We start from the raw sequence: 27,242 nt of genomic DNA on the forward strand, positions 1-27,242 counted from the left end.
ATTCCCAGGTATTTGAAGCCATCAATGGCTTCCGTCAATTAATAGCCCAGAGGGAATAAAAGCAGCTTGCCATAGAGGGCTTCAAGCACCGATTTAGACCAATTTGTGGAATAACCAGCAAACCCACAAAACACCTGAAATATGTCCAGGATCACATTGAGGGATACAGCCGGGGAGGCCAGATAGAGCAAAATATTGTCCACATACAACTAAATACGGCCCTCCCATCCGCACCTCCATGTAGGACACCTTATGATGGGGTCCAGTGGACCCAAGTTGCCAGAGGCTCAAGGGCCAAGGCAAAGAGAAGCGGAGACAAGGGTCAGCCCAGCCTCGTGCCCCTGCCAAGACTGAAAATGGGAGACTTCCTTTTATTGACTACTACTTGGACGAGCTGCTGTTGGTATAGAAACCGAACCCAGCTGGTAAATTCGGGGCAAAACTCAATTTATGAAAAACTGCAAACATTGTAGGGCCATTCGATAGTGTTGAATGCTGAGGCAGCATCGAGGGATACCACAACAGCGTCTTTCCTGATTGTGTTGACACGGCACAGCACTCCGTGGAGCCTGCGCAAGTTAAGGGAAGTATTTCTAGTAGGCATGAATCCTGATTGGTCCAGATGGACCATGCGGGGGGGACCCTAATCAGTCGGGAGGCAAGCACCTTTGCAAGGATTTTTGCTTCACAGTTAAGCAATAAGATGGGTCTGTAGGATGAACACTTGTTGGCCGGTTTGCCCGCTTTGTGAATGACAACAATATCGGCAAAGTCTCTGGTGCTCGGGCAGGATACCCCACTTCTTACTTTCCAGAAACATTTCGGCAAGGTAGGGTGCTGTCTTGCCTGCGGTGAGCTTAAATAACTCAATGGGTAAGCCATTGGGGCCCGATGACTTCCCCCCACATGGGTCATGGATGGCCTTTTTGACCTCCACAACTGTGATATCTAGGTTGTGGTCAGAATGCTCCTCTTCTGTGAGTGACAGCATGGAAATATTGCATAGTAGCGAGGAAGCCTCTTCCTCCGTGTGCAGTGTGTGGGATGTATAAAGTGCCTGATAGTATTCATCAAATGCATCCGCTATGTCCTGGGGTGCAGTGAAGTGGGATTGAGTCAGTTTCTATCTCGATCACAACGCAATGAGCCTGATCCCTGTAATCGAGTCATGCGGGCAATTTGCCAGCCTTATCGCCAGCATCATAGATTCTGCTAAGCGTGGCCCTATAGTGAGCTTTAGTGGCCTCTGTTGACAGGTCGGTAAATTCCTTGATTTTAATTTGCAGTTTCTTTCGTGCCACCGCATAGTCCTGTGCTTGAAGTGCGTTCTCTAAGTCTAAGATTTACCCCTCTAAGAGAGTCATATCTGCATCCTTCTCTCTATGCTGCCCCGTGATCTGGGCCACGCCAGAGCCACCCCATATAACAACCTTGTAGGCCTCCCAAAGCATTATCATCAAGTCTACCAACCTTTTGTTTTCCTGAAAATAAAGGTCTGACTCACTTAAGACCTTGTCTCTGATTTGGGGAGTCATGAGGTACCCGGAGTTTAATGGGGCTGTGAGGCCGACCATGGGCTCTCCCACTTCCAGATGACAAAGAAGGGGTGAGTGATCAGAAATTCCCCTGGCCAGATGCTGTATTTCTTTGACAGTGTGAAATTGGTGAACTGGCGTCAGCAAGTAGTCTATACGGGATACTTCGATGTGAGCCCGAGTAGTAGGTGTATTGCTGCTCTGTCGGATGTAGACCCTTCCAGACATCTACCTGGTCTATCGTACCCAGAAAGCTATGGATCCACGTGCGAGAGGGCCGCAAGGTCCTCTGGGGCCAGCGTTCAAGGGAGTCCGAGACAATAGAGTTGAAATCACCCCAGTCAACACTCTGCTGTCCGGCAAGCCCAAAAGGAGATCCAAGGTCTCTGAAGGCCTGGGTGTGCATTCATGGCGGCATGTAGACAGAAAGGAGATCGAGTATGTGCATCTCCCAGGTCCCGGAGGCTGCAACGAATCTCATAGGGAATGACTTCCGAATCAGTATCCCCACTCTCCTGGAGCCAGAACCAAAGGCCGAGTGCTCCACTAGATGGAAACCCCCCTGTGACAAGGCCTTGCATGCATTTCCAAGCAAGTGGGTCTCCTGTAGGGGGACTATGTCGGGGGGTACCCTTTTAAAAATTGGAGCACTATGCCCCGCTTGATCTTATCTCCCAGCCCATTGATGTGCCACAACAGCAGTTTGAGCCCAGGTCTATTCATCCTGTGCATCACGCCATATTTTGTGTTCACTCAATCGCAGGGGAACCACCTGTGAGCGACCCCACAAGGAGACACGCCAGGAGACCATTTCCCCTTCACTAATATGGATACCAAAAGCATGTATCCAGTAACTGCCCTGTCGCTGAGCCAATCAAATATGTCTTACCCACAAAACAAAATAACAACGAAAGCCCCAAAACCCCGAAAACATAAAACTGGACCCCTTCCTGCCTCCCTGCATGGTGGTGTCAGAACCTCCCACCCACCCGAACTTGACGAGTGCCTATTGCCGACCCCTTAAACTTGTGGGTGCGTGTGTCCAACCAGGCACCTATTCCAGAGACTAAGACAACTGGCAAAAGTATAAGCTGATCAAAAATAAGCATTAGCCATATCATTCAGTGTCAAAATGTTGGTGTGTCCATCGTGAAGCAGTGCCAGGACCACTGGACAATAATGAAAGCAGCGACTATGAGGGTCTAGACCCCAACCCAGTCTTTTGGCAATCAGATAGTTCCCTCACTCTTGAAAAAGTAACTTACAGATCAGTTATTCAGACCATCCCGTTGCCGCCTCCAGCTCATGGGGCAGGGTGCCTCCGCTTGATTCCTGCGAGCACCTCTCAACTCCCTTCCCCCTGGCACTGTTGTTTTTCCGGCCCATTGTGAGTAATCCATTCAACCAGTACCAAGTCTCTTCAGGGGTGATGAAGAACCAGGCCTTTCTGTCCAACTCCACCCTCAGTCTGGCCCGAAAAAACATGGCGTATTTCAGTTCCCTCTCGCGAAGTGCCTTTTTTACGTCTAGGAAGCTGCGTCATTGTCGAAGTCCGGGAAAAAGGCGACTTGACTGTTTTGGAAATCCAATGGGGGAGCAGTTTGGGCTGCCTGCAGGATCATGTCCCTATCTCTGAAATTGAAAGTCTTGGCTAGTAAGGGCCGCGGGGGCCCCAGGTTTCGGTCTGCCGCCCGGCACACAGTGGGCTCTTTCAATGGAGAAAATGCTGGAAAGTCCGCTTGGTTTGAGATAGGTGGTGACCAGTTCTTACACGAACAAGTCCGCAGTCAGCCCTTCTGCTTAGAGCGTCCTTCGTAATCATCCAGTTGCACTTCTAGCTTGGTGATGTGGGTCTGGAGGTTGTACATTTTGCACTGTAGTTCAGAAGTGTCTTTGACCAAGGAGCTTGATTTGATCTCTACCTCCTTTAGGTGCGTGTTCATTGAGTGCATATCTTCCCGGATGAGGGATAAACTTACCTCCTTCTTGAACTCACCCCAACTGCTGCTGCCACCACCGCCTCCTCACTGTTTAGCCCAAGGATTTCCTTACACCCCTTCAAAGACCATTCAAGGGCCAATCTAGCCCCCCCTTCCCGTTCACAATGGTAGAGGGGTTGTCACCTTCATCCAAGTAAGGGGGTAAGTACCGAGGAATTGATGGTCAGATCTAGAAGGAGAATTTCATCTCAGGTCCCGGGGCACTTTACTCCATGTACCCCCCTGGGTTCTAAATGGTAAGTGGTTCAAATATTAACAACCTAAGGGGCAACCTCACACCCTCATCGCACTGCTTCACCCCGAATGGTAGGACGATTAAATCTCCTCGAGGATCGGGGCTAGCCCAGTACATTCACTCAGAACTCCTTAGTGAGGAGTCCCCCGGATTAGAACGCTGTCTCTGTGCCATATGGACGTGAAGCCATATCGCGCCTGTTTTGGGACTCTGGGGACATCCACTAGCGTCCACTGAAGCACTTCAATGACCAGCACTGAAGAACCACCAAGCCGGGTGAAACCCCCGCTGGCTGTAAAACACTAAAGCACGATGTTGGGGCAGCCTGGGGCAGAAGGGGCCCGTTAGCAGAAACAGCAACAGGAGCGGCAGAGGCGCGGTCCGGACGGGCAGAACGACAGTGGGCAAAAAGGAGGTAGGTCTAGAAGAATTGTGTAGATGTAGATTGGTTGTGGGGATATATAGGACATGTAGGTTCACCAAGAAACCGAGGAACCCAGAGCCAATAACTGAGCACTGTGGTGCACTGTTTTTTTATTGTGTACCAGGTATATAGCAATTCATTTGGAAAAATAGAAACTGTGAAAAATTGTTATGAAAGACACCTATGTATTTCCAAAATGGGAACAAAATATAGAGTTTAGAAACAGTAGCTATTTGCACATCTCCAAAATCGTGTGTACCCATACTAGCATGTGAATTATAGGACATTTTTTCAAATTGACTTCTTTTTTACACATTGTCTTACATTTGGAATGCAGAAATGCATTGAAAGTCAATAGGTAATAACAGTTGCTCTACAATTTGGTGTTCCCCTAAGTCTCCCTTTAAAAATGGTACCTCACTTGTGTGAGTAGGTCTAGTACCAGTGACAGGAAATGTCCCAAAACTCAACGTGAACACTCCATATTTTTACAGTGAAAACAGACCCTAGCATTGCTAAGTGCCTACCTGTGAATTTTGAACCCTAGCAAAGTCGGCACCTAGGGAAACCTATATATTTTTAAAAACTAGACACCAGGGGAATTCAGGATGGGGTGACGTTAGGGGCTCTCACCAGGTTCTGTTACCCAGAATCCCTTGCAAACCTCAAACTTTGTAAAAAATATAAAACACATTTTCCTCAATTTTCTGTAATGGAAAGTTCAGGAATTTGCATGGATCCACGAAATTCTACCAACCCTGCATTCCCCACAGTCTTCCCAAAAAATGGTACCTCACTTGTGTGGGTAGGCCTAGTGCCCGCGACAGCAAACAGCCCAAAATCCAACATGGACACAATACATTTTTACAGTGAAAACTGACCCTTTTTTTCAAAGTGCCTAACTGTGGATTTTGAACCCTAGCTCTGCCGGCACCTAGGGAAACCTAGCAAACCTATACATTTTCAAAAACTAGACACCCAAGGAAATCCCTGATGATGTGACTTGTGTGGTTCTTTCCAGGTTCTGTTACCCAGAATCCCTTGCAAAATTCAAACTTTGTAAAACAAACATATTTTCCTCTCATTTCAGTGACGTAAACAGTGCCTAATTTGTGTCGGTGCTTGCTGGGTCTACACTGCCAACTTACATGCCTGCAGTCTGCACATCATGTGTCATGTCAAAGTAATATTTTAATATAATTGCCGGTTTACTGCATGCAGATAGTTTTGTTCAAAACTCTGCTACAGTATGAGACGGTATACAACTGTTACAACGCATCTTTTACCACGCAATACCATTACCACGCATCTTTTACAACGCAAAGACTTTTACAACGCATACATTTACAACGCATACTATTACAACGCATGTACCTTTACAACGCATGTACCTTTACAACGCATTTTTTTGGAAAATAAAATCTTGAGTATTATTTGTAAATAATTTTTATTACATTCTATTTTCATTAATTATTATTGGATTATTTATTATTAGTAGAGTATTTTTATTAATTTAAATAATAAATATTAAATCAGAATACATTTTCAATGTATTATATTATTACTACAGTATTTTTTGAAGTATTAAATAAATACTTGATAATTATTTGAAAAAATGTTTTAGTTCAATATGTTTATTTAGTAGTTTTATTAAAATGATGTTAATAAATAATAATATATATATATATATAAAATATATCCTTGAGATTTTTTTGTTAATTATTTTTACTTCATTCTATTTTGTTTCAATGTTATTACTAGAGTATTTTTGAATGTATTATAATTTATATGATATAAATTAATTATAAAAAATTTGAACATTTATAAACAATGTAAAGGAATTTTTTTTTTAAAAGTGACAATTTTTATTAAATTTATTGGGATGTAATAAACTTTAATATATGGTGAAATAAAAGTAAAAGAGTATTATTAGATTTTATTAAAAAAATAATTATACTAGAGTATTATTTGAAGTATTATTATTAAAAAATGTGTTTTTAAAAAAATTATTACATTTTAATGATACTAAAGATTATCAAAAATAAATGTGCTAATTTTTAAAATATATAGGGAATTTAATTAATTTTACTATGTGTAGATAATTTTATACTATTGTATTTTTTCTTTTTTTTAAAAAATCTAGCATCAGAATTTATACTGAAGTATTTTTTATAGTATTGTATAATATTATTACAAATGTTTTGAAGATCAATACATTTATATTATCATGAAATGTATCTATAACTAATATTTTTAAAAAAATATGTATAATTTTAAATATTAATTTTTTACAAATACATATATTTAAAAATATTAATAAAAATTATAAATAAAGCCAATGTCCAAAATTAAAGAAGAGTTATTTAAAACATGTTTTTAGACTATATATTTTCAGACATTAAGTTATAATTTCCAAATTTTTTATACATTTATTAATTTATTTTACAGATTATTTTGGGTTTAAAATTTATAAAATATACATATTAATATAAATGGCTCATTGAAGTTCTTTAAAAATATAATTAAATTAAAGTCTCCAGTCCTTCGGTGAAGAAGAGTTTTAATGACGAAATGCAGTGCAGCTGCTGAGAGAGCAGCGCGCAGCGAGCCCGATAAATACATCCATTTAATATTTGCTTTCAATTGCAGTGTTGCTGGTGGGCAGGCCACTAAATTGGGCTGCATTCGGTTATATGGTGGTAGGGGGCTACGGCAGGCTGAGTATGATGTGTGTAACATTTACCCTTTAACGTATGATGGACCACGGCCCGCACACACGCGCTGCAGTGGAAGAGTAGCAGCAGCAGTCAGCACAACGTGTAGCTGGGCCCTTTTATTCAGCTACGCAACTGGCCTCTTAATAAAGAAAGTGCTGTGCCACCAGTGCAGCAGTAACTGACCGACGACCACAGTAAATTATAATATCTATGTAATAAAAAATCCGATGCTCTTGCTCACACTGCTTTTTCTAGCGCGTGGTCAGGGCTTTAAGTGGGCCGGGTCTCAAGGGGTCTGAGCACCGGCAGTTTTTTTCAGGGGGCCTCGAAACGGGTCTCTATCGGGCTCTGTTTTGAGCCCTGATACAGGCAGCCCGTTTTTTTTCCAGGACTGCAATGACCGCTGTTTGCTGTCACTGCAGTCCGGAAAAAAGTGCCATGGCTCAAAACAAAACCTGATAGAGCCACGTTTCGAGACAGCACCAGGCACAAGAATGTGCGCTGCCCACACTGCTCACTTCTCAGTAGTAGAGAAGTTACAGCATGACGTCATGCCAGGGGAGCGTTGTGGGGGAAGGGAAGTCCTTTAAGTCATTTTCTTTCTGGATTTCCCTTCTCTTTCTGAAACTCAGGAGCAGCAACATTGTGGTAGGGTCACCAAGGATTTAATTGGAAGCTTTGTCAATATTATATACGAGTTATAGTTGCAGCTTATTTATCTTCAACAAGTAATAACCATTGACACAGCCAACATTACTTACTTATTGTAGGTATGATGTTACTTGTATCAAATATCTGGATGCAATGACGGAAACAGCAAAATACAAGTCAGGCGGCACACTATGCTAAGCACAGATTTTTTGCGTAAGTGATTTAAAGCCACGCCCCTAATTACACTGGCCACGCCCCTTTGAGAGACCCCCCCAGTTTTTTCATCCCACTTAAAGCCTTGCGCGTGGTGTCACCTGAATCGAGTCAGAGACCTGTCGCCCCAGGCCCGAGCAATCATGCCACTGGCGTTGGGCAGGGCACCGTGTGCAATGCTCAGGCCCCGGCCCCGGCCCGGGCCCGGGCCCGGGGCAGCCTGGCATAATACATTACTTCAGCGTCGGCTGATAAGCCCTGCTTTCAGCAATGTTTGACAGCTCCGAGAACAATAACTGTGTGGCCGCTAGATGGGAAAAAGCAGGCAGGGCCGGTGCTCCAAGGCTGCAATGGAATTTCTTTGGCCCTGAGACCTGGAGTAACCAGCGCGCAGATCGGGAGCACTGAGTAGGCCTAAATGTGAATGACACAATAAGACATGGATGAATTGGGTGGGGGCTCTTAGAAACAGAAAAAAAATGAACATACAGATGACAAGACCAAAGTTCACACAGGAGAGGTTGAGCTTTGCAAACGGGGAGGGAGCACCTTTTCACGGGCTTCCTTTCCAATGTGTCACATTTGCTAGAAAATGCTAATGCCATCAGGCAAGAAGAGGCTAGAGAAGCATGCTCTCCCGAGAAGATGCAGTGATTACATTCTTTTCCTGCTCATTTCACTTCCTAAAACTCAGGGGGGAAAACACAACTGTTATCTGTAGCACTGTTTTAGTTTGGAGTTCTAGAAAAGACAGGGTCAGCTGCTGTGCAGCTTAAGCAGACTGTGTGCCTCTGACCTTCGTATGTTTATGGATCTTTTTGGGAAAATGGAGGATTTTAAACTGCTTTGCACAGGGCAAATATGTGTTCATTTAGCAGTATTTTGCTACTGTTTATGATTTACGACTTTTAAAGCACATAAAATCCACCCAGTGAAAAAAGATATATGAATCAAATACACTAATTACGTTTAAAAAATGGCATTGTTAGGACAAAAATGTCATTTGCATGACTTTCCATGTGCCCTGCACGCCCAACCTGTGTTCCTGTGATCCTGGGTTTCTGACTTTTGTCATGACACACACTAATTCCATGTGTGTAAATTGCCGGAGGAACAAGCATACTCTCCTTATCGTGGGTTTACTGGTTTCATGCCTCGGGTGAGTGTGGAAATGGCAGCATTCCATAATTGGTGATTTACAGTGGCAGGCCTGTACCTTTGAGGCTTTAACACCATGCGCGCTAGCGGAATTCCTGCTCGCACGCTGAGTTTTTTAAAAACGCACTTTACGTGACGAGCTGGGCTCGTCATCAGCGTGCGAGGAGGCTACGCCATGACGAGCCCAGCTCGTCATCAGCGTCGAAGGAGTTAATACATGCTTGAAGCTCAGTTGTGTAAAGTTCTGCAGCTCACGATGACTCTGGAGTCCTTAATACAACATTCTATGAGATGTGCATGTTTGTATATGTATATGTGTGTGGGTTGTGGTGCGTCTGTTGTGTTTGATTTTATAGGATGCCATGCACAAGTAATAAAGGCACACAAGTTAGGGTGCCCGCAGCAGCAAGACACGCTTCTTGCACTGCCAATGTTGTTTATGGCCCAGGTGCGCCCTACTGGGTGTATATCATTTCGCCCTCATGCTGTCCCGATGCCTTAAAAGTATACACTTGACTCGATCAGACCGCTGAAGTGCGTTCCGTCACTGAAAAATCCAAAATACAGACCAGCCTGTAGGCACAACATTACCATAAAGCAGTGATAGACAAATAAGCACAAATATGAACAGTACGTCTACAGGATAAGTTAACTAAGAGACTCTCATGTCTCATGTGTGCTCTGCTGGGGAAAGAAAGTGGAGCATAGATGAAAGCCAAGGACTATTATGGCACATTAAATATTTTGGGCAATTGAAACTGTGTTTGACTTCAATTCTGGTGGTTTTTGGTGAAGATACTTTTCTGGTAAAGGTTGAAGCGGTAGACAGACAAAATATCGAAATTAAAATATCGATATACAATATTATCGATGTTTTAATTTCGACAGTACAGAATATTGATGTCCAAAATATCGACAGACAGAATATCGTTTTTTTAAGGTATGTATGTTACTAATATCGAATTTTACTAATATCGAATTTTTTTTTAGTGTTATGTATTTTATTATGTTGTTTATATGTTTGTTAAACATGTTTTGTAATGTATGTTTGAAAATTTGTAAATTTGTTTACATTTTGCGTTTTAGTATCAGAGCGGGTTGTGGGTTTATAGGGGAATAGGGTGGGAAGTAATTTAATAATAATTAATTAATTAATATATGTTTGTAAATATTTTTAATTAATAATTAATTGGTAACTAATTAATATTAATTAGTTAATTAATTAATATAATTTTGTACATATTTTAAATTAATAATTAATTGGTAATTGATTAATATTAATTAGTTAATTATATTAATTAGAGTAATTTTTTATATATATAATTTTTTGTTATTGTTAATTAATTAATTGGGAAAAAATAATATTAATTATTAAATTTAATTAATTACAGCTAATGTGCTAATATATTTACTTTATTGTTATTGTTAATTAATAATTAATTGGTAATTAAATAAGATTAATTAATTTTGGGTAAAGGAGTATTTTTAGGGTTCAGGGTCAGTTTTCAGTTTTTGGGTAAAGGGGTATTTTTAGGGTTCAGGGTCAGTTTTCAGTTTTTGGGTAAAGGGGTATTTTTAGGGTTCAGGGTCAGTTTTCAGTTTTTGGGTAAAGGGGTATTTTTTGGGTTCAGGGTCAGTTTTCAGTTTTTGGGTAAAGGGGTATTTTTAGGGTTCAGGGTCAGTTTTCAGTTTTTGGGTAAAGGGGTATTTTTTGGGTTCAGGGTCAGTTTTCAGTTTTTGGGTAAAGGGGTATTTTTAGGGTTCAGGGTCAGTTTTGGGTTTTTGGGTAAAGGGGTATTTTTAGGGTTCAGGGTCAGTTTGGGGTTTTTGGGGTACAGTCGTACAGGGTAAAAATAAAATAAATTTAAATTAAATCAATTAAAGGAAATTAAAAAAAATAAAATTACATTAAATTATTAAGTTTTTAATTTATTTTAAATGTATATGTATTAGTTTTATTTTTTTTATTATGTTTTAATATTTTAATTTAATATTTGTAAAATTATATGTATTTTAAAATTATTTTTACATTATTATTATTATTATTTTTTTTTTATTATTATTTTTTTTAATTTTTTTTTGTCCTCATTTGCCATGTCCTCAATGTGACCGATACCAACCACCTAGCGAGTCCTTCCCATAAGGGTCCACTCCGTAGTGGTTTTCCGTTGCGACCTTCCTTTACCAGAACTCGAGATATTCTATGGGTGGGAGATAATAGCCAAAACCGTGAGGGATTTGAGCTGACTCCATCTAGGTATTTTTCAACCTGTTGGACCATTATCGTATCGAGGCTAGACCCGGTCCAAGGAGTATTATCGGCATAATCATAGGACCCGGGGAAAAAAAAAACAAAAAAAAAAAAAAAACCCGGATTCTATTTCCACTGGGACAACACATCCCAAAAAGCCAGATTTCGTTTGCTACATGTTCTGTTGAGGTCTGCTTTAGATGTCTTGTATAATGATGTGAGCCATGCCGAATGTGAGGGGGCTGTTACCTCTGTCCAGTGCATGCAAATTTGCCTTCTTGCAAGCAAAATGGCATAAAAAAGAAATGATCTTGCCTTACCAGTAATGTTATCTTCCAGCCCAAAAATAATGAGTGGTAATGTTATTGAAATTGATGTGTTCATAATGGAGTTTAACGTAGCCTTCACTTCTTCCCAAAACCGACTTAAAGCAGGGCATTCCATGAACATGTGGACATCAGATGCGCCCGTGAGATTACATTTGTTACATTTTTTATCAGGGAGAAATTTGGAAAGTTTAAGTGGCGTGATATATGCGCGGTGTACTGAGAAAAGATGGTTTCTTCTTAACCATGAAGGTTTTACAATCTTGTGTAAAAGGGCGAAAGAACTTAGCCATATCTCTTCACAGCGAAGGCCAGTTACTGACCCCCACAGTTGGTCTGGGAGAGTAAAGTCTCCATCTATTTCTTCAAGAATCTGCCAATACCACAAAGCTACCTCCTTTCTAGCCACTGGTTTTTCCACTAGTTGTTGTTCCAAGCGGCTAACTTTCCCAAGGTGTTTATCTTTTCTACCCTGGGCTCTTATCCAACTGTCCAGCTGAATATACTTAAATCTGGACATTCCGGGACCAATGTGTTCGTTTAACTCTTCCCATGTAAATAGTGATCCTTCCTTCACTAGTTGACCCCATCTTATAATCCCTGCATGCTCTAGTGTGACTGATAAACTATCCTTCATACATGGTGGAAGCCCAGGAGATTCCCAAATTGGGGCGTAGTTTGAATAGTAGGACAACCCCAGTCTTTTTCTAATAATAAGCCACATTTTAGACCAAGATTGTAGTATTTTAAGTTTACATTATTATTATTACATTTAAAAAAACAATATTTTTAATTTCGATATTTTTGTACTACGATATTATTTTTTCGATATTTTTGTACTTACCTTTATGAAGATATGACTCCGATATTTTTGATTTCGATATTTTTGTGTTGATATTTTTGTATGTAGATATTCTGTCTGTCGATATTATGTCAGACATTCGGTTGAAGCTGCTGTAGTCAAAATAAAGGGAGAAAGATGAGCATAATCCTCGCCTCCAGTCTTGACATAAGATTGGCTGGGAGCAGCTATATGATGGTTTACATACACAGACAGCAACTGATATATATGATCTCAGCTCATGGCTGGTATTAGGAGCCCTCTCAGTCACTGAGATGCATGACATGGAATTTGAGATGCCTTAGCAATCCTGAGATGATCAGACTGGTTCTGACATACCTGGACAGGCACAGACATCCCTCTCACTTACCAGGAGTAATCCAGTGCTAGACGGTAAAGTCCCCAAATGATCTCAGGAAGTGATGAGAGACTGTGAAAACAGGTTGTGCATGACATCCTGGGAACAGAAAGGCGAGAGAGCGGAAGACTCTGACCCTGTGCTCAGCAGCTCAGGAGTTGAGGAAATGGAGTGAGGCAGTTATGAATGAAAGCTTGAGTTTCATTCATCCCATATGCCCATATGTACCTGCGAAGAGAAAGGACAAGAAGAACAGAGAGCTTAACAGGTTATTTTGGTCTCTTACGGCCTCAATCCAGAGGAGCATTCTACAGTAGTAGGGAGTATTCCTGCCTTTTATAAGGGGCCGCCTGGCTTCTGTTATGTTATGTTATGTTATGTTAATTTGCTCTTGTATAGCGCGTGTACACCGACAGGTCTCTTAGCGCTTGGTCCAATTCTTTTCCATTTGGCATCACTATTTTAATTTCACAGCATTTCTCTGCCTTGCGCATTTTCCCCTGTGGCACACTGGGCTTCTCCGTCCGGTGTTAGATGTGATAATTCAGTCATCCAACAAAATCTGACCGCAAGGTGGTCGGAATTTATCAGAGGAGAAAATTATTGCCTATGCTAGTATGTTGGTGCTTGCTTAGTTACTGAACGAGCACCAACATTTCCCACACACTCAGTCCCAGTAAACACCAGACCTTTTACTCTTGTAAACGCCTGCTAAATTTAAACGAAAGGTGCTATCTTTACTGCACATGGTAATGTAGGCTTTCAGGAAGGCAGAGCACCAGTGCAGCAAGCATTTATTTATTTAACAGCAACTGGCTGCTGCTAACTTGCTTCCCTCCTGCCAGAAGAATGAAAGGAATCTATTAAAAGTCAGATTATATTTTGACATGGAAATGATGGAGTGCCAGCATCACTATTATTACAAAATGGCTACCTTTAGCCAACCAATACACTCACAAATATGGTGTCTTGATTTTGTTGCGGTGAAAGATAACTGGTAGACCAAAGTGTAGGGATGGTTGCCTGTTTGATACAGAACCACATTTGGAAACACCAGTTAAGGTCCATGTGTTTTTACTATTCTGAATTTCAAATAAATGCACATATATTGCTCCAAGGGAGTAAGTTATAATAACAAGCCCAATTGGTAATCATCTTTATTTAATTGTTTCTCACAAATGAATCACTTTAACGGAATACTCTACTATATATGAGCCAAACCAACTTCGACCACTGGAGTGTATTGCATGATTTTTTTCAATTTTTCTCCTTAGAGTGTTTTCAGAACATTTTGATTTATTTTGTCGCTTAAGAATTGTAATAGTTGTATCTTCAAACTCAAGATACAATTAGTCTCTGTTAAAAATGGAATACCCCAGTATTGTTTTTTCCCCAAATCAGCACATAGAGCACTAGAACGTTTCTAGTGCCTCTTTCCAATGCAATAGTTGTTTTAGCTCGTTTATTCCCAAATTGTGCTTTAAATGCACTTTTGATTTAATCTTTTTCAAAATGTTCAGAGGGCAGGGGAACCTTCTATCAAATCCTTACTTGCTGGACGGCTCCCTTGCTTAAATTCAGATCGAGTATTACATCTGACTTTCAGCAGTGCCAGTTGAGGATGTGGGCAGAGCCAATATCGTTTTTTGGTGGAGCCTGTAGAGATAGTGGGTGGAGCCAGGGAGGAAGTGGGTGTGGCCTCCGGAAAACATTTGAGCACCTAGACTTCATATTTTACAAATTAAGCACTGGATGGAAAGATCTGGAATCTGTGTGGATCCACAAAATTCCACCCACCCCGTATTTCCCGAAGTCTTCCAATAAAAATGGTACCTCACTTGTGTGGGTAGTGGTACAAAAGGGGGCGGAGCATCTGAATCAATCAAACACTCACACCCAGTCAAAAGATCTGGGTTTAATCCATCACCGTTCTTTAGCCCACTCTGCCACCCCACTTCAGACATGGCTATATGCAAATTAGTCTGACCCTGTGCCTCATGGGAACAGTCCAGCCCGAACTGCCAAGCCATGTCTTCCCTGGACCGGAAACAAGTTTCCGTGGACCGGTTTCTGGCATTCCAGCTGTCTTCAGCCTGGCTTGCTTGAATCCAGTGGCAAAGTGAGCAAGGGACTCACGTCTGAGCATACCCTGCCACACTTATGGTGGCCAAAAGCGGTCCAGGGGTGTCCGCTTTCTCCCCTGTTTTACGCCTTCGTGGCGGAGCCGCTAGCTTGCACCCTCAGGGAATATCACAGCAACGAAGGCATCTGCTTCCCCAATTACAAGATAGTGGTCTCAATGTACGCGGATGACACTCTGCTTTATGTGAGAGACCCGGATAATAATCTGGCATCCGTGCTAAGGGAGGTGGTGCGCTTCGGTGCACTGTCAGACCTCCAAGTGAATTGGTCAAAGTCCCTAGCTTTCCCTCTGACCCCGGTGACACAACCACCATCTATGGAATACCCGCTCACCTGGACCACTGACGCATTTAGATATCTCGGGATTCACCTACATACGGACCCCGAGATCCTTTTCAGAGAAAACTACGGCAAGGCATTTAGTAAACTAGTGGACAATGTGACAGCGTGGAGCAAGCTTCCATTCTCCCTCATTGGGCGTATAGCCATCCCCAGATTCCTCTTCTTATTCACTGCCATCCCGATGGTGCTCCCAAAAATATTTTTTCAAAGACTTCAGCAGGAGTTAACTTGGCTGGCCTGGGCGGGGAAACAACCTCGTGCGAAATGGTCAACTCTCACACTACCGTACAGTATGGGGGGACTGGGAGCACCAGACCTGGAATTATACTACAGAGTGGCACAAGCGGCACACCTCCACACATGGGTGCATGGCCACAAAGACATCCCTCACTTAAAGATGGAGACCCTCTTTGCTCTTCCGTTGTCCCTCCCACACATGATATTCGAACCGGCTCATCGCCGCACGGGAATCCTTGACTCAATTGCGGCCACAACGCATGCATGGAATAATCTTCTGCAAAAACAGAGTGATGCGCTGTTATACACTCCCATCATGCCAATCGACTGGACTCGCTGGCTACCCCCTCTGCGCGACAAGGGGGTGCTTGAAGCAATGCGGAAACTAGGCATTGCGACGGCAGGCGACTTATTTAAGGAGGGAGTGGTAAAAACTTGGGAACAGGCCAGGGCGAATCAGGAGGAACCGTACTTGCTGACGAGATTCCACTTCTTCAGAGTGAGACATGCATTTCTAGAACTCAGGCAGAAGAACCACCAAGTGCAAACATTTTTTTTTTTTAAATCGCGGGGTATGCGCACGGTACGCGTACCCCGCTTTTTTTTTTTTTGCCCTTGGGGGTCCTTTTGGGACCCCCTGAGAAGGGCTAGAGGGTTGGGGGTCTCTACCCTGCCCCCTTTTCGTGTTTTCCACTCTTGTTTTGGGCTCTCTTGTGCCTCAGTTCTCCTGAAAAACAAGATGGTGGCTAACACTTCCTGGTTTGGACAGTTTGGAATGTTGACAGTCGACTGCCAGCCAATCAGAAACTCGCTCGCGCATGTAAGGGTACGCGCACGTACGCGTACGGTGCACGTATGGTGAGCGCATATTGATATATAATTTGCTCAAATTCAATTTTCTCAACAACTACTGGAGGTATTTTCACCAAATATAGAAAAGGCACTACTGCTTACCTGTCCCTACCATTTTGCCAAGTTTGGTGTAATTCCGTTCAGCCATTCGGGGTGTAGCCGTGTCTAAAGGTCCCATAGAAAATGCCATTTGAAAAATTTCAAATTCAATTTTCTCAAGAACTACTGCAGGGATTGTCACCAAACATAGCAAAGGCACATCTGCATACCAGGCCCTAACTTTTTGCCAAGTTTGGTGTAATTCCATTCAGCCGTTCGGGCTGTAGCCGTGTCTAATGGTCCCTATGGAAATTAACATGGGGAAAACACGTTTTGGGACCCCCCTTTCGGCCCCCGCTTGACGAATCCCCCCAAAACTTTCAGGGAAGGAGCGGAGCTGGCCAAAATTCTGGAAAATTACACACAGATTCCTCAATCAGCACCAAAGTTATTCCCAATAGAATGTTGAGCGCATATGGATATATAATTTGCTCAAATCAATTTTCTCAACAACTACTGGAGGGATTTTCATCAAATATAGAGAAGGCACTACTGCTTACCTGTTTCTACCATTTTGCCAAGTTTGGTCTAATTCCGTTCAGCCGTTCGGGCTGTAGCCGTGTCTAATGGTCCCATGGAAAACGCCATTTGAAAAATGTCAAATTCAATTTTCTCCAGAACTACTGGAGGGATTTACACCAAACATACAAAAGTCACTGCTGCATACCAGTCCCTACCATTTTGGCAAATCTGGTGTAATTCCGTTCAGCCGTTCGTGCTGTAGCCTTGTCAGAATGTCCCTATGGAAATTAACATGGGGAAAACACGTTTTGGGACCCCCCTTTTTTCTCGGCCCCCGCTTGACGAATCCCCCGAAACCTTCAGGGAAGGAGCGGAGAGCAGCGAGGCAAATTTAAGGAAAATTACAGGCAGATCCCTCAATCGGCGCCAAAGTTATTCCCAATAGAATGTTCGGAATTTCCTATGGTAACTAGGTCCTAAGCAAGAATCAGGTATGGACCCCAGCGTGCTAGGTTGAATAAAGTGCGTTTATTGCAGGGTTATCAGCATATATCAATCGTGGCAAGCGCCCAGCATTACGCGTTTCAACAGTGTAACCACTGTCTTGATCACATATATATCCAAACACAAGAAACTCCTTCTTGGAACCGGCGCGTGTGGTAGGTGGCGCGCTTGCTGGCCGAGACGACCGGCTGTCAATATCACCAATACAATCCAATACAGCGCGCACTCAAGCCAATGATGAAGGACATTGTTCAACAGAAAAAGAGATTTATTAATGGCATAAATCCTCTGTGATACATTTCGAACAGAGTACGGTCTTGATCACACAGGATACATTCATGTTGTTGTCTTTGTTTTAGCAGTCAGGTTGCTACTTTCAAAACACATATGCTATAGACAAGCCAACTCCATGTTTCCCTTTCAGTGAGTACCAACACTGTAGGACAGTCCAGCTCTGCACCGTTCAGAGATAGAGAAATCTGTTTTACAGATCACAATGTGAAAGGCCCATTGTTCCACCCATTGTATTATTAGCATGACCATTAGATTTACACCACTTAAAATAGGCGTTGGGAAGTCATGGGCCACATTTAATATACTTTGAAGCATGGCAGCATAGCAAGCCTTCCTGCTACTCTGACATGCATCCAAATAAAAAGGCCCGAATGCACCATAGCTACAAGTTACAGTACTTTCCTCTCTTTCTTCCTTGCGCCAGCGCAGACACATTTGCATCATTTTGCAAGGGTGCCTGCGCTGAGGGGATGGTTGTTTTTGTGCAGGAAGGGATACCCTCCTGCAGAAACACATTCCTTAATGAAATGTTCTCCTTTCTATCCATACTACAGAATACAGCACACATTTCGCCTCCTTATGCATCCCCAGGGGAGCATAGTATTCTGACTCATGTCCAGGTTTACAAGTGCTGTACATGGATGTTGCATGAGAACACCCACATCAACACCCATGGAACACCCCTTTCAAGCAGAGTTATGTAAGAAATGAAAATATATTTACAAGACCATGAAAAGCCTCGTGGGGTGACTTGACATGGCCTTGCAAATATTGGGAAGCCCATTGCGCCACCAGTGCATAAATAAAAGTCACACACCAGTGGCACAATAGGCTTGTAAATATTCCCTCTTGGCAGTACCTGCATGTTTGAAATTCTAAAAAGTTTTCTGCACTCAAGTTCCACTTAAAGCGCCTGATTTACAATGTTTTGACGCATGGCAGGGCAGCAAGTCTTCCTGCTTCACTGTTGTGAGTCAAAATAAAATGGCAGGAATGCGCTGTAGCTGCAAGAAACAGCGCATTTCTGCCCTTCCCCCTGCACCAGCGCACAAACAGCAGCCGTGTGCCAGCGCAGACACCCTTGGGTCATTTTGAAAGGGTGCCTGTACTGAGGTGATGATTTTTTTTATGCAGGAAGGGAAGCCCTCCTGCACAAAAAACAATAATTTGTGGAATTTCCCTCTTTCTATGCGTGCTGCAAAATGCAGCACAAATAGAAAGAGGGAAAAACAAGGAGAAGTGAAAGTATTTCTTCTCGTTGTGCCTCCTTACACCTCCCCTGGGGAGACGTAGGATTCTGACGCAATCCCAGGTTTACAAAATGTGGTAAATCTAGCAATGCATCAAGTTCCATTGATGTTGCTTGGCAAGACCCACAGCAACACCCATGGAACGCCCCTTTCAAGCAGAGTTATGCGTAAAAGAGAATCATAATTACAAGGCCATGAAAAATCAAGCAGTGTGACTTTACATGGCCTATTGAATGTAGGGAAGCCCATTCCGCTGCTGTTTCGTCAATAAAAGTGACACAATGGACTTGTAACTTATCCCCAGAGTGTTCAAAAACGGTAATGCGAAAGGGCGAATTCAACTTTGCATGCATGCTGGCCCAGAGGAAAAAACCTGCAGCAGGATGGATTTTAAGCATTCATAAATTCAGACGATAGGGTAGGTTCGGGGGCATTTCTGGGAGACACACACTTCAGGAAGAGCCAAAATTACACACACATACATTTCTGAGTATCTACACAAATGCCCCTGGGCGATGGTTTCTTACCTTTTGACTGGAGAATGTGCTGGAAAAGAAGAGGGAAAACCGCAATATTTCCTAGTAGTTTAAGGGCCATGTTTTATCAGCAGAGTGCAATGGCTGAGGGCATTTTTAAAAAGCAAAAAATGAAGAAGTGCAAAATGCAAAAGTGATGTCCCTATGATTTACTCATTCAGTATTTTCTAATATATTAAACTAGCTCTTGCATACTTTTGTACATATGAGCTCTCTAAGGATTTTGAACCATCTTCATCTTATTTTGCATGTTTCTATGGTATTAAGCTCATACTTCTTCGCTCTTATGAAACATTCTGTATATCTATGATTGAAAGTATGAAACATTTTATTTATTCAAAATATTCCTCTCTACATATTCATAGGAAACTCCCATGCACCACAAGTGGAACCAACTGGTACAACGTGTCAGTGCCTCAGTCTGTATCAGAAATTTTTAAAAATGGAAATTGGACTATGAAGAACCCATCACCTGCATGTGAATGCAGCACACCACAGAAGATGATCATGCTGCCCTTCTGCCCTCCTGGTGCTGGTGGTCTCCCTCCTCCAGAAGTATGTTGTTCATGTCTGTTCTAATGGTGGCTGCCAAATATTAGTATAATGCGCCATATTTTGTAAATGACAGATTATGATCAGCCGTTTTTAACAGAATTGGTAGATGTGGTATATAAACGGGTTTCTACAGGTTTCTTCATTATAAAAGGACAGAAAGAAAATGTTACTAATTTAGCAAACTCAGGTTGATCTGGCAGCCAAGGGCTCATGATCAGATATAGTATTCTGAAGGCTTCGTTTAAAATCTATGCTATTACACAGAACTGTGCAAACAAACAACGGAGAGGAGTGTGATCAGCTGTCACTGTCATCAATGTTGGCTACTTATTTGCACTTATTGTTTCTGTTTTAGCAGCCTTACATTACAGAGTTTATATTATGCTTTGAGTGCAATATCCAGAATCTCCTGTGTTATATGCAAGTCTTGAAATATTAAGCTGTACTTTGGTGAAAACTGAAAGATAGCTTTAAGATATATTTACTGGACTTGAGATGTTGAGATTTGCTGGAGACAGATAGCAGTCTATTTCTGGGTTAAGCATTAATTTACCACTTTGAGAAAGTCTAAATGTCCGCCACTTTATCAACTTATTGTGCAATAATGAACGAGGAAATATTGCACGTTAGCCCTTGTGACATAATGGTGGGATGATTTCAGAACGTATATTGGTAGGAAGATGGCACACTCCCCTTTGTTGCACACCACCTTAAGTGGAAGCAAGGCACTTAGGGGCATATTAGCAAGAAGCTCATTAAAATTGTCGCCGTTTTAGCGGCAGGAAACTGCCGCTAAAACGGCGTTAATGGGTTTGCTAATATGCATTATAGAATTCAAACAGAAGCCTAGATTAGATGTGCAGGACATCTAACCTGGGCTTCTATTGGAATTCTATAAAGCATATTAGCAAGCCCATTATTGCCGTTTTAGCAGCAGTTTCCTGCCGCTAAAACGGCGATAATTTTAACAAGCTTCTTGCTAATATTAGCAAGGTCCTGCAATAATTATCGCACAGGGTTTTTAGCGTGAGGATAATTATCGCAGGCTAACGCTGGATTAAATCTCCCAAGCGATAGGAATCCATGCTTTAGCTGGTAAACAGTGTGATTATCGCTGGAAATCCAGCGATAATCACACTGCAAACAGCAAAACCTTGCTGATAGGGCAGGGTGATCTTAGCCATGTATTCCACCTCCAATTGGATTATATGGCTAAGTCTGAAAATTAGCAGACGCAAAAAAGCAGCGTTAACCGTGGTTAGCGCTGCTTTTTTTGTTTCTAACAGGGTTAGACATTTTTCCTATTATTTTGCTCTGGAACGCCCACTTTGCATCTCATTAGAGATGCAAAGGGAAGCGTAGTGGAAAAGGGTGCTAACATGCGATTTTGCAAGTTAGCACCCTGTTGTTGATAGGGCGATATTTTGATCTCCGCTTCTTTGGCTTTTAAAGCCAAAAAAGCGGAGATAAAGCCCTTGATAATATGCCCCTAAATCTTTTTACCTTCTGTAGGAATTGGACTCGGATATTTACTGATGAACTGAATTTTTAAATTTTTTCAAGTTTATCCAACCTATGCCATCGTATGGCATTTTATACTCTTGTGTTTTTTAGCTCCTCTTGATGAATTTAACTTCTTTTCATTTTTTTTTTTGTTTTCCCTATTTGTCGAAGTAACTAATGTACTTGTTAAATTTCTTTTTAACACCTGATAAAATATTCATTCATCCACTTAACAGAATCAACTAAGTGTGGTATGGAAGATTCAGAATGAACACTTAACAAAGTGATATTCAAATTGAGAGAATAATGGGATAGAAGTCATTAATGTGCTTGAGGGCTCCAGGAAGCTTTTGATCAAATCCTATTGCACATGATGTGGGAAATTAGTTTCAAGAATTGACTTCAGTATGTCAAATCATGGAGATTCATGATGCCCACATTAAGTCACAAAAGTCAGGAAGACTGTAGTTGGTGAAAATTCCCAGTGCCACATTACCTGAAGTTGTAGACCTAGCAGGGTTGGAATTCTCCTCGAGGAGTGTAAGGTTTGTTAATTAAAGTAGAGTTGCAGATGAGGTGAGTGAGATACATTGGGTTGCAAATGAATAAAATGGATGACAATATGGATTAAAGTGCATGGAAGCGTAAAACCCATGTAATTTCATTTGGTGTGGCTCTCAAATAACACGGCAAATGCTATGGAGTGATTCCTAAAAAAAATATTGGAGACTTCTGTTAATTGATTGTTAGAGATATCACAGTTAAAATAACAAAACAAGAAAGGTAAGTTCAATCTTTTGCGAATTCAGCCCCTTGCTGTGCGTTATGATCTAGGACTGACGTTCCAAGGTTTGCAAAAGGAAAATTAATCAACAGGTGTATATCTGGCGAAAAGAGGTGCTCACTTTAAGTCGGATTCACTAAAGCTTGGTAAGAGGGCCTTAAGCCAAGATGATATTGATAATATGCCTGAGGTATGAAATGAGTTGGAGATAGAGACTGTTGATACGTTGATATATATTAACATTTTCTGGTAAATTATACTAATTAAAAGGGTTCCATTACAAGATACTACATGATATTAAACAATTGGGAGGCTAAATGCTTTGGCGCTTTTTTATGGGATTTTGGCATATGGCAGCATAGTAAAACACCTTGCTGCACTGCCCTATGCCAAAGTGTAAGGGCAAGAATGCACCATATTTAAACAATACAATGCATTCCTGTCCTTTCTCCCAGCACAGGCGCCAATGTGGGCACCCTGGTGCAAGGGTGCTTCCATTGCAGACAGGATTATTTTTGTGCAGAAAGGGTGCCTTCCTGCAAAAAAACAATCCTAAGAGGCATTTTCCACTTTCTGTGTGTGCTGCACAATGCGCCAAGGATTTGCTCTTCTAGAGAGACTGGGAACCTGTGACTGCTATCTCAAACCCAGCAATGCAGCTGGGGTTGGAGAGAGTTTCAGTGAGCATGACGCTTTAGCTGGCCTGGGACGGCTGACCAAACCATTCCCACCACCTTCCCTCCATGACTGCCCCCTCCCCTCCAATCCCCTCACCCCCAAGACTCTCCCAGGAGAGAAAAATAAAATGATAAAATAATGAGATTTTATTTTTCAATATTTGCCGCCTGTGGTGGATGGGGTGACACTCTTCCACCATAGCGGATGAGACTCTGCTGGTTGCTAATCACTTTCCTGCCCTTCCAGCATGACTATGATGGTTGTTCATTTCCCCCTCTTTATAGAAACCCTCACCTGTGTGCCAGACCTTTGATTGGGAGGCAGGTCATTATGAGCCATGTTTGCCTGCATGCACTGTCAATATCACAAAAAGAACATGTGATGGGCAGAATGCTGCAAAGCGGCAAACATTCACCTCAGTACAGAGATCTGGGCCTAAATCCATCGTTTTTTTGCACCCCATGCCTTTCCATTTCAGACCTAGCCATATGCAAATCAGTGTTGTCCATCAGCTCCTTGTGTTTGCTTTGTTCACCCTAAGTTGGCAGGGTATGCCCAGACCTGGGTGCCTTGCTCACTTTGCCACTGGATTCAAGTTAGTCTGGCTGATGAGGGTTGTTACCCCAAAACCAGTCCCAGGATGCTTGTTTCCGGTCCAGGGAAACCCTGGCTTGTCATTTTGGACTGGACTGTTCCCACAAGGAACAGGGTCACAACTGCTTTGCATGTGGCTGGGTCTGAACTGGGGTGGTAAAGTGATTTAGAGAATGTTGATGGATTCAACCCAGATCTGTGACTGGGGGTGAGTTTCTGAAAAGGTTCAGCTCTCCGTCCATCATCTCCTTTCGTTTGCTTTGTTTGCCCTAAGTAGGCACGGTATGCCCGGACATGGGTCCCTTCCTCACTTTGCCACTTGATTCAAGCTTGTCTGGCTGATGAGGGGTGTTACCCCCAAACTTGTCGCAGGATGCTTGTTTCTGGTCCAGGAAAAACCTGGCTTGGCAGTTGGGACTGAAATGTTTCCACGAGGAACAGGTTCAAGACTGATTTGCTGATGGCTAGTTCTGAACTGGGGTGACAAACCCAGGTCTGTGACTGGGTTGAGTGTCTGAAAAGTTTCAGCGTTCCGTCCATCATCTCCTTGTGTTTTCACTGTCAATAGCACTACATTATCAGGTACGTCCTATTTACTGTAAATTAACCTATACACTTATATAAACTAAAATATTCTAATATAGAGTTATATAGGAGGGTACCTATTCTGCCATACACAATTAGCACTATATAAATAAACTCTTTCATATTCATGTAACCGCAAACTTATTTTAGGTGACATATTTCCTTGCACATCACTATTACTATCCTAAGTGCTCTTTCTAACCTCTTGAGCATTTTGACAAAACTTTCATTCAAATACGGTTGAGCTTTCTGAATAGCTATGACATTGAATATAGTTTAAAACATCCTATAAAGATTCAAATTTTGTTTGCTAGCTTATCTTTATCAAGGTCCATCCACTCAGTTTTCAGAAAAGTCTCTATTCACGGTTTCAATTTTACATTCAACTAAAACCCCAACTTCTACGATCCAATATTTTTGGGATAATTCTAGGAGAGATTTTCTTTTGTAGCATTTTATTGTAAATCAGACATTCTAACCAACTGTTCTCTGTATAGGCATTCTCATACGTGTAGAGTATCTGTGTTTTTTTCAATATTATTTATTTATTTATTTATTGACATTTGTAGAGCGCGGCGAATACCCGTGGGCGTCTCGGCGCTAATTAAGGGATGGATCAGCAACTGGGGTAAAGAAGATATACATGGCTATTGGTCAAATAACCACGTCTTTAGCTGTTTGCGGAATGTGAACAGGGAGGGACTTGCTCGGATATGTCCAGGAAGGGTGTTCCAGAGTCTAGGGGCGGCAACCAGGAAACGCCTGTCGCCCCAGGTGACTGTTCTAGTGCGAGGCACAGCCAAGAAGTTCTGAATAGAGGAACGAAGAGATCGGGTTGGGACATGATGGAGAAGATTCTGTTTGAGAAAGTGGGGACCTTGATTATTGAGTGACTTGTAAACAATACACAGCGATTTGAATTTGATACGGCTGCGTATCGGGAGCCAATGGAGATCCCTAATGATGTTTGTAACTGGTGCGAACTTGGGGATCCCAGACAGCATTCGTGCGGCTGCATTTTGGATTGACTGCATCTTATTTGTCACTCGGACTTGGGCATTTAAGAATAGAGCGTTACAATAGTCCAAGGAGGACAGGACTAGTGAGCTGACCAGTGTTTTCCCGGCCGTGTTCGGTAGGAAAGGTAGTATTTTCCTAATCATTCTCAATTTCATATGAGCTGAAGCCGCAGTTTTATTCGCATGTGCCATAAAATTGAGGCCAGCATCGAAGATGACTACTAGATTTCTCACTTTGCTAGCTGGACTCGGCGGGGGACCGAAAGATGGTGGCCACCAGACAGGTGACCAGCCCGGGGAGAGGTGACCGAAGATGACCACATGATTACATATCAACTCTTTAAATATTGTGCCTACTGAATTTTTTGGAAGGAATTCTTCAGATCTATACATTTTGCATATTGCATACAATGTTGAACAAATAATATTTTATTTAATTTGCCTTTTTCCCAAAGACCCAAATTTAACATTTGTCTTTTTTTGTCTAGCTGAAACGTGCTACATTTGTGCTTCTACATTTAGAAAACTTATGTCCCCAAAAATGTAACTTATTTCACCTGCTCATTTATATTTCCACTTGTTTTTACCTTGAGTTTTAACAAATTTTTATTTTCTTGGCATGTAGATACTCAGTAGAGGTAACTCAGGGCCTGATTTAGAGTGCAGATAATAATTTGTACTCTGTCAGGGTGACAGAGTAAAATGTTCTGTCATGTTGACTGAGTACCTGCCCTCCACATTATTAGATATCCGCCAGCCCTGTGCACATCTTTAGTCATTGTCAGGAACAGCCAACACTCAGTTCTTGCAAATTGTATTAATTGTTTGGCAGACAGCGCTATCAAATTGATGGACCGTCTTTAAACTTTTAGCATATTTTTGTTTTTTCAAAAACAAACTTCCTAAGCCCTCTTTTGGACTGTTTGACCTTTATCTCAGTAATGGAGCCGGAATAGGCTCTGTTGTCGAGATACTGAAGGTCTATTTGCCGGTAAATCAGACTGAGGGTTTGGCAGAGAATACCTTCTCTGTCAAACTACAAATTAGGTCCTTAGTCCAGTTCACCATGAGGCCTGATACCAGTGTTTCAGTGGTAGCTAGGTTTGCTGGAAGTGTTCCTCTGCAAACTTTTGTGAATAGGTAAAAGTCACACATCTCAACCCATGCTAGGTCATAGACCTGTAGGTACAGCTTTATATCATTGTTTGAGAATTAAAACCTAACTTTATGAAAGTCCTACAACTGACTGGTTTGCTTCCCCCTCTATCTGCAGTTCCCATTGTGACACAGTGGCAAACTGGAGCGCTTTGCACTAAAGCATGTGTGGCTCCTATTCAAGCTCTTGGTATGCTGCAGCAGGAGCCATTGGAAGTAGGAAGAATACCAAAGATGCTCTTGAGTTCCATGTCGGATGCAGTACACAATAGAGAGAGGGAAGAGGGAAGAGCAATGACCGGTCCCAGAGCAGAAGGAGAGATAAAGGAGGAAAAGGGGGTTATTAGCCGGGCCTGAAAAGTGGAAGTAGGAACCATGAACAAAAGTGTCCCAGAGAAAAGAGGAGTGCGGAAAAGAGCCTGGGCCAAATCCTGCTAACTAAGCAGGGACAAGACAGACAAGACAAAGTGAAGTGAGGCAAGTAAGATACCCGAGCGCTGTGGGAGCATCTACGGCGCGCAGAGAGAGAGGTAGCCCGGGTCCCCCGCGGAAGGTCTGGGAGCAGCTTGCGGGATGCCCAGTGTTCTCCCGCTTGGACTCTACGCAGTTGCTCTATTCACTCTCCCCAGTATAGCTACATCCCAGCATAGCTCTATCCTCACCTTCGCCCAGATCTAGGCCCAGGGCCCATCACAACCCTAGCAGAGCATCGGTTTTAGACACTGGAATATGCGGAGGCAGCAGAGGCGAGAGGATGAGGCTAACTATGCCCTACAATAGCCTATAATAATCTGCACGAACCTGACAACACTGCAGAGTGCAAAATAATTTAGCCAATCTGCTATCTTGTGCACCTGCAACCTTGGAATCCTCTGTGGTGCCCACCCTCAGGCGAAGCAACAAAGACAGGACAACGCTGAGCCTCCCTGATCCAAGTAGCAT

At 42.3% G+C, this 27,242-nt stretch overlaps 1 protein-coding gene across 2 annotated transcripts in view; it reads left to right on the forward strand.

The window, feature by feature from the left end:
- The window catches only part of LOC147727632 (phospholipid-transporting ATPase ABCA1-like), a 2,839,360-nt gene that overhangs the window by 1,855,953 nt on the left and 956,165 nt on the right, over positions 1 to 27,242 (forward strand). For both annotated transcript variants that reach the window (XM_086961649.1, XM_086961650.1), the window contains exon 32: positions 19,793 to 19,982. In XM_086961649.1, coding sequence (XP_086817775.1) covers positions 19,793 to 19,982 — 190 coding nt within the window. The remainder of the gene's footprint in view (positions 1 to 19,792; positions 19,983 to 27,242) is intronic.

Source organism: Lissotriton vulgaris, chromosome 3_1 (assembly GCF_964263255.1).
Source record: "Lissotriton vulgaris chromosome 3_1, aLisVul1.2, whole genome shotgun sequence".
Taxonomy (NCBI): domain Eukaryota; kingdom Metazoa; phylum Chordata; class Amphibia; order Caudata; family Salamandridae; genus Lissotriton; species Lissotriton vulgaris.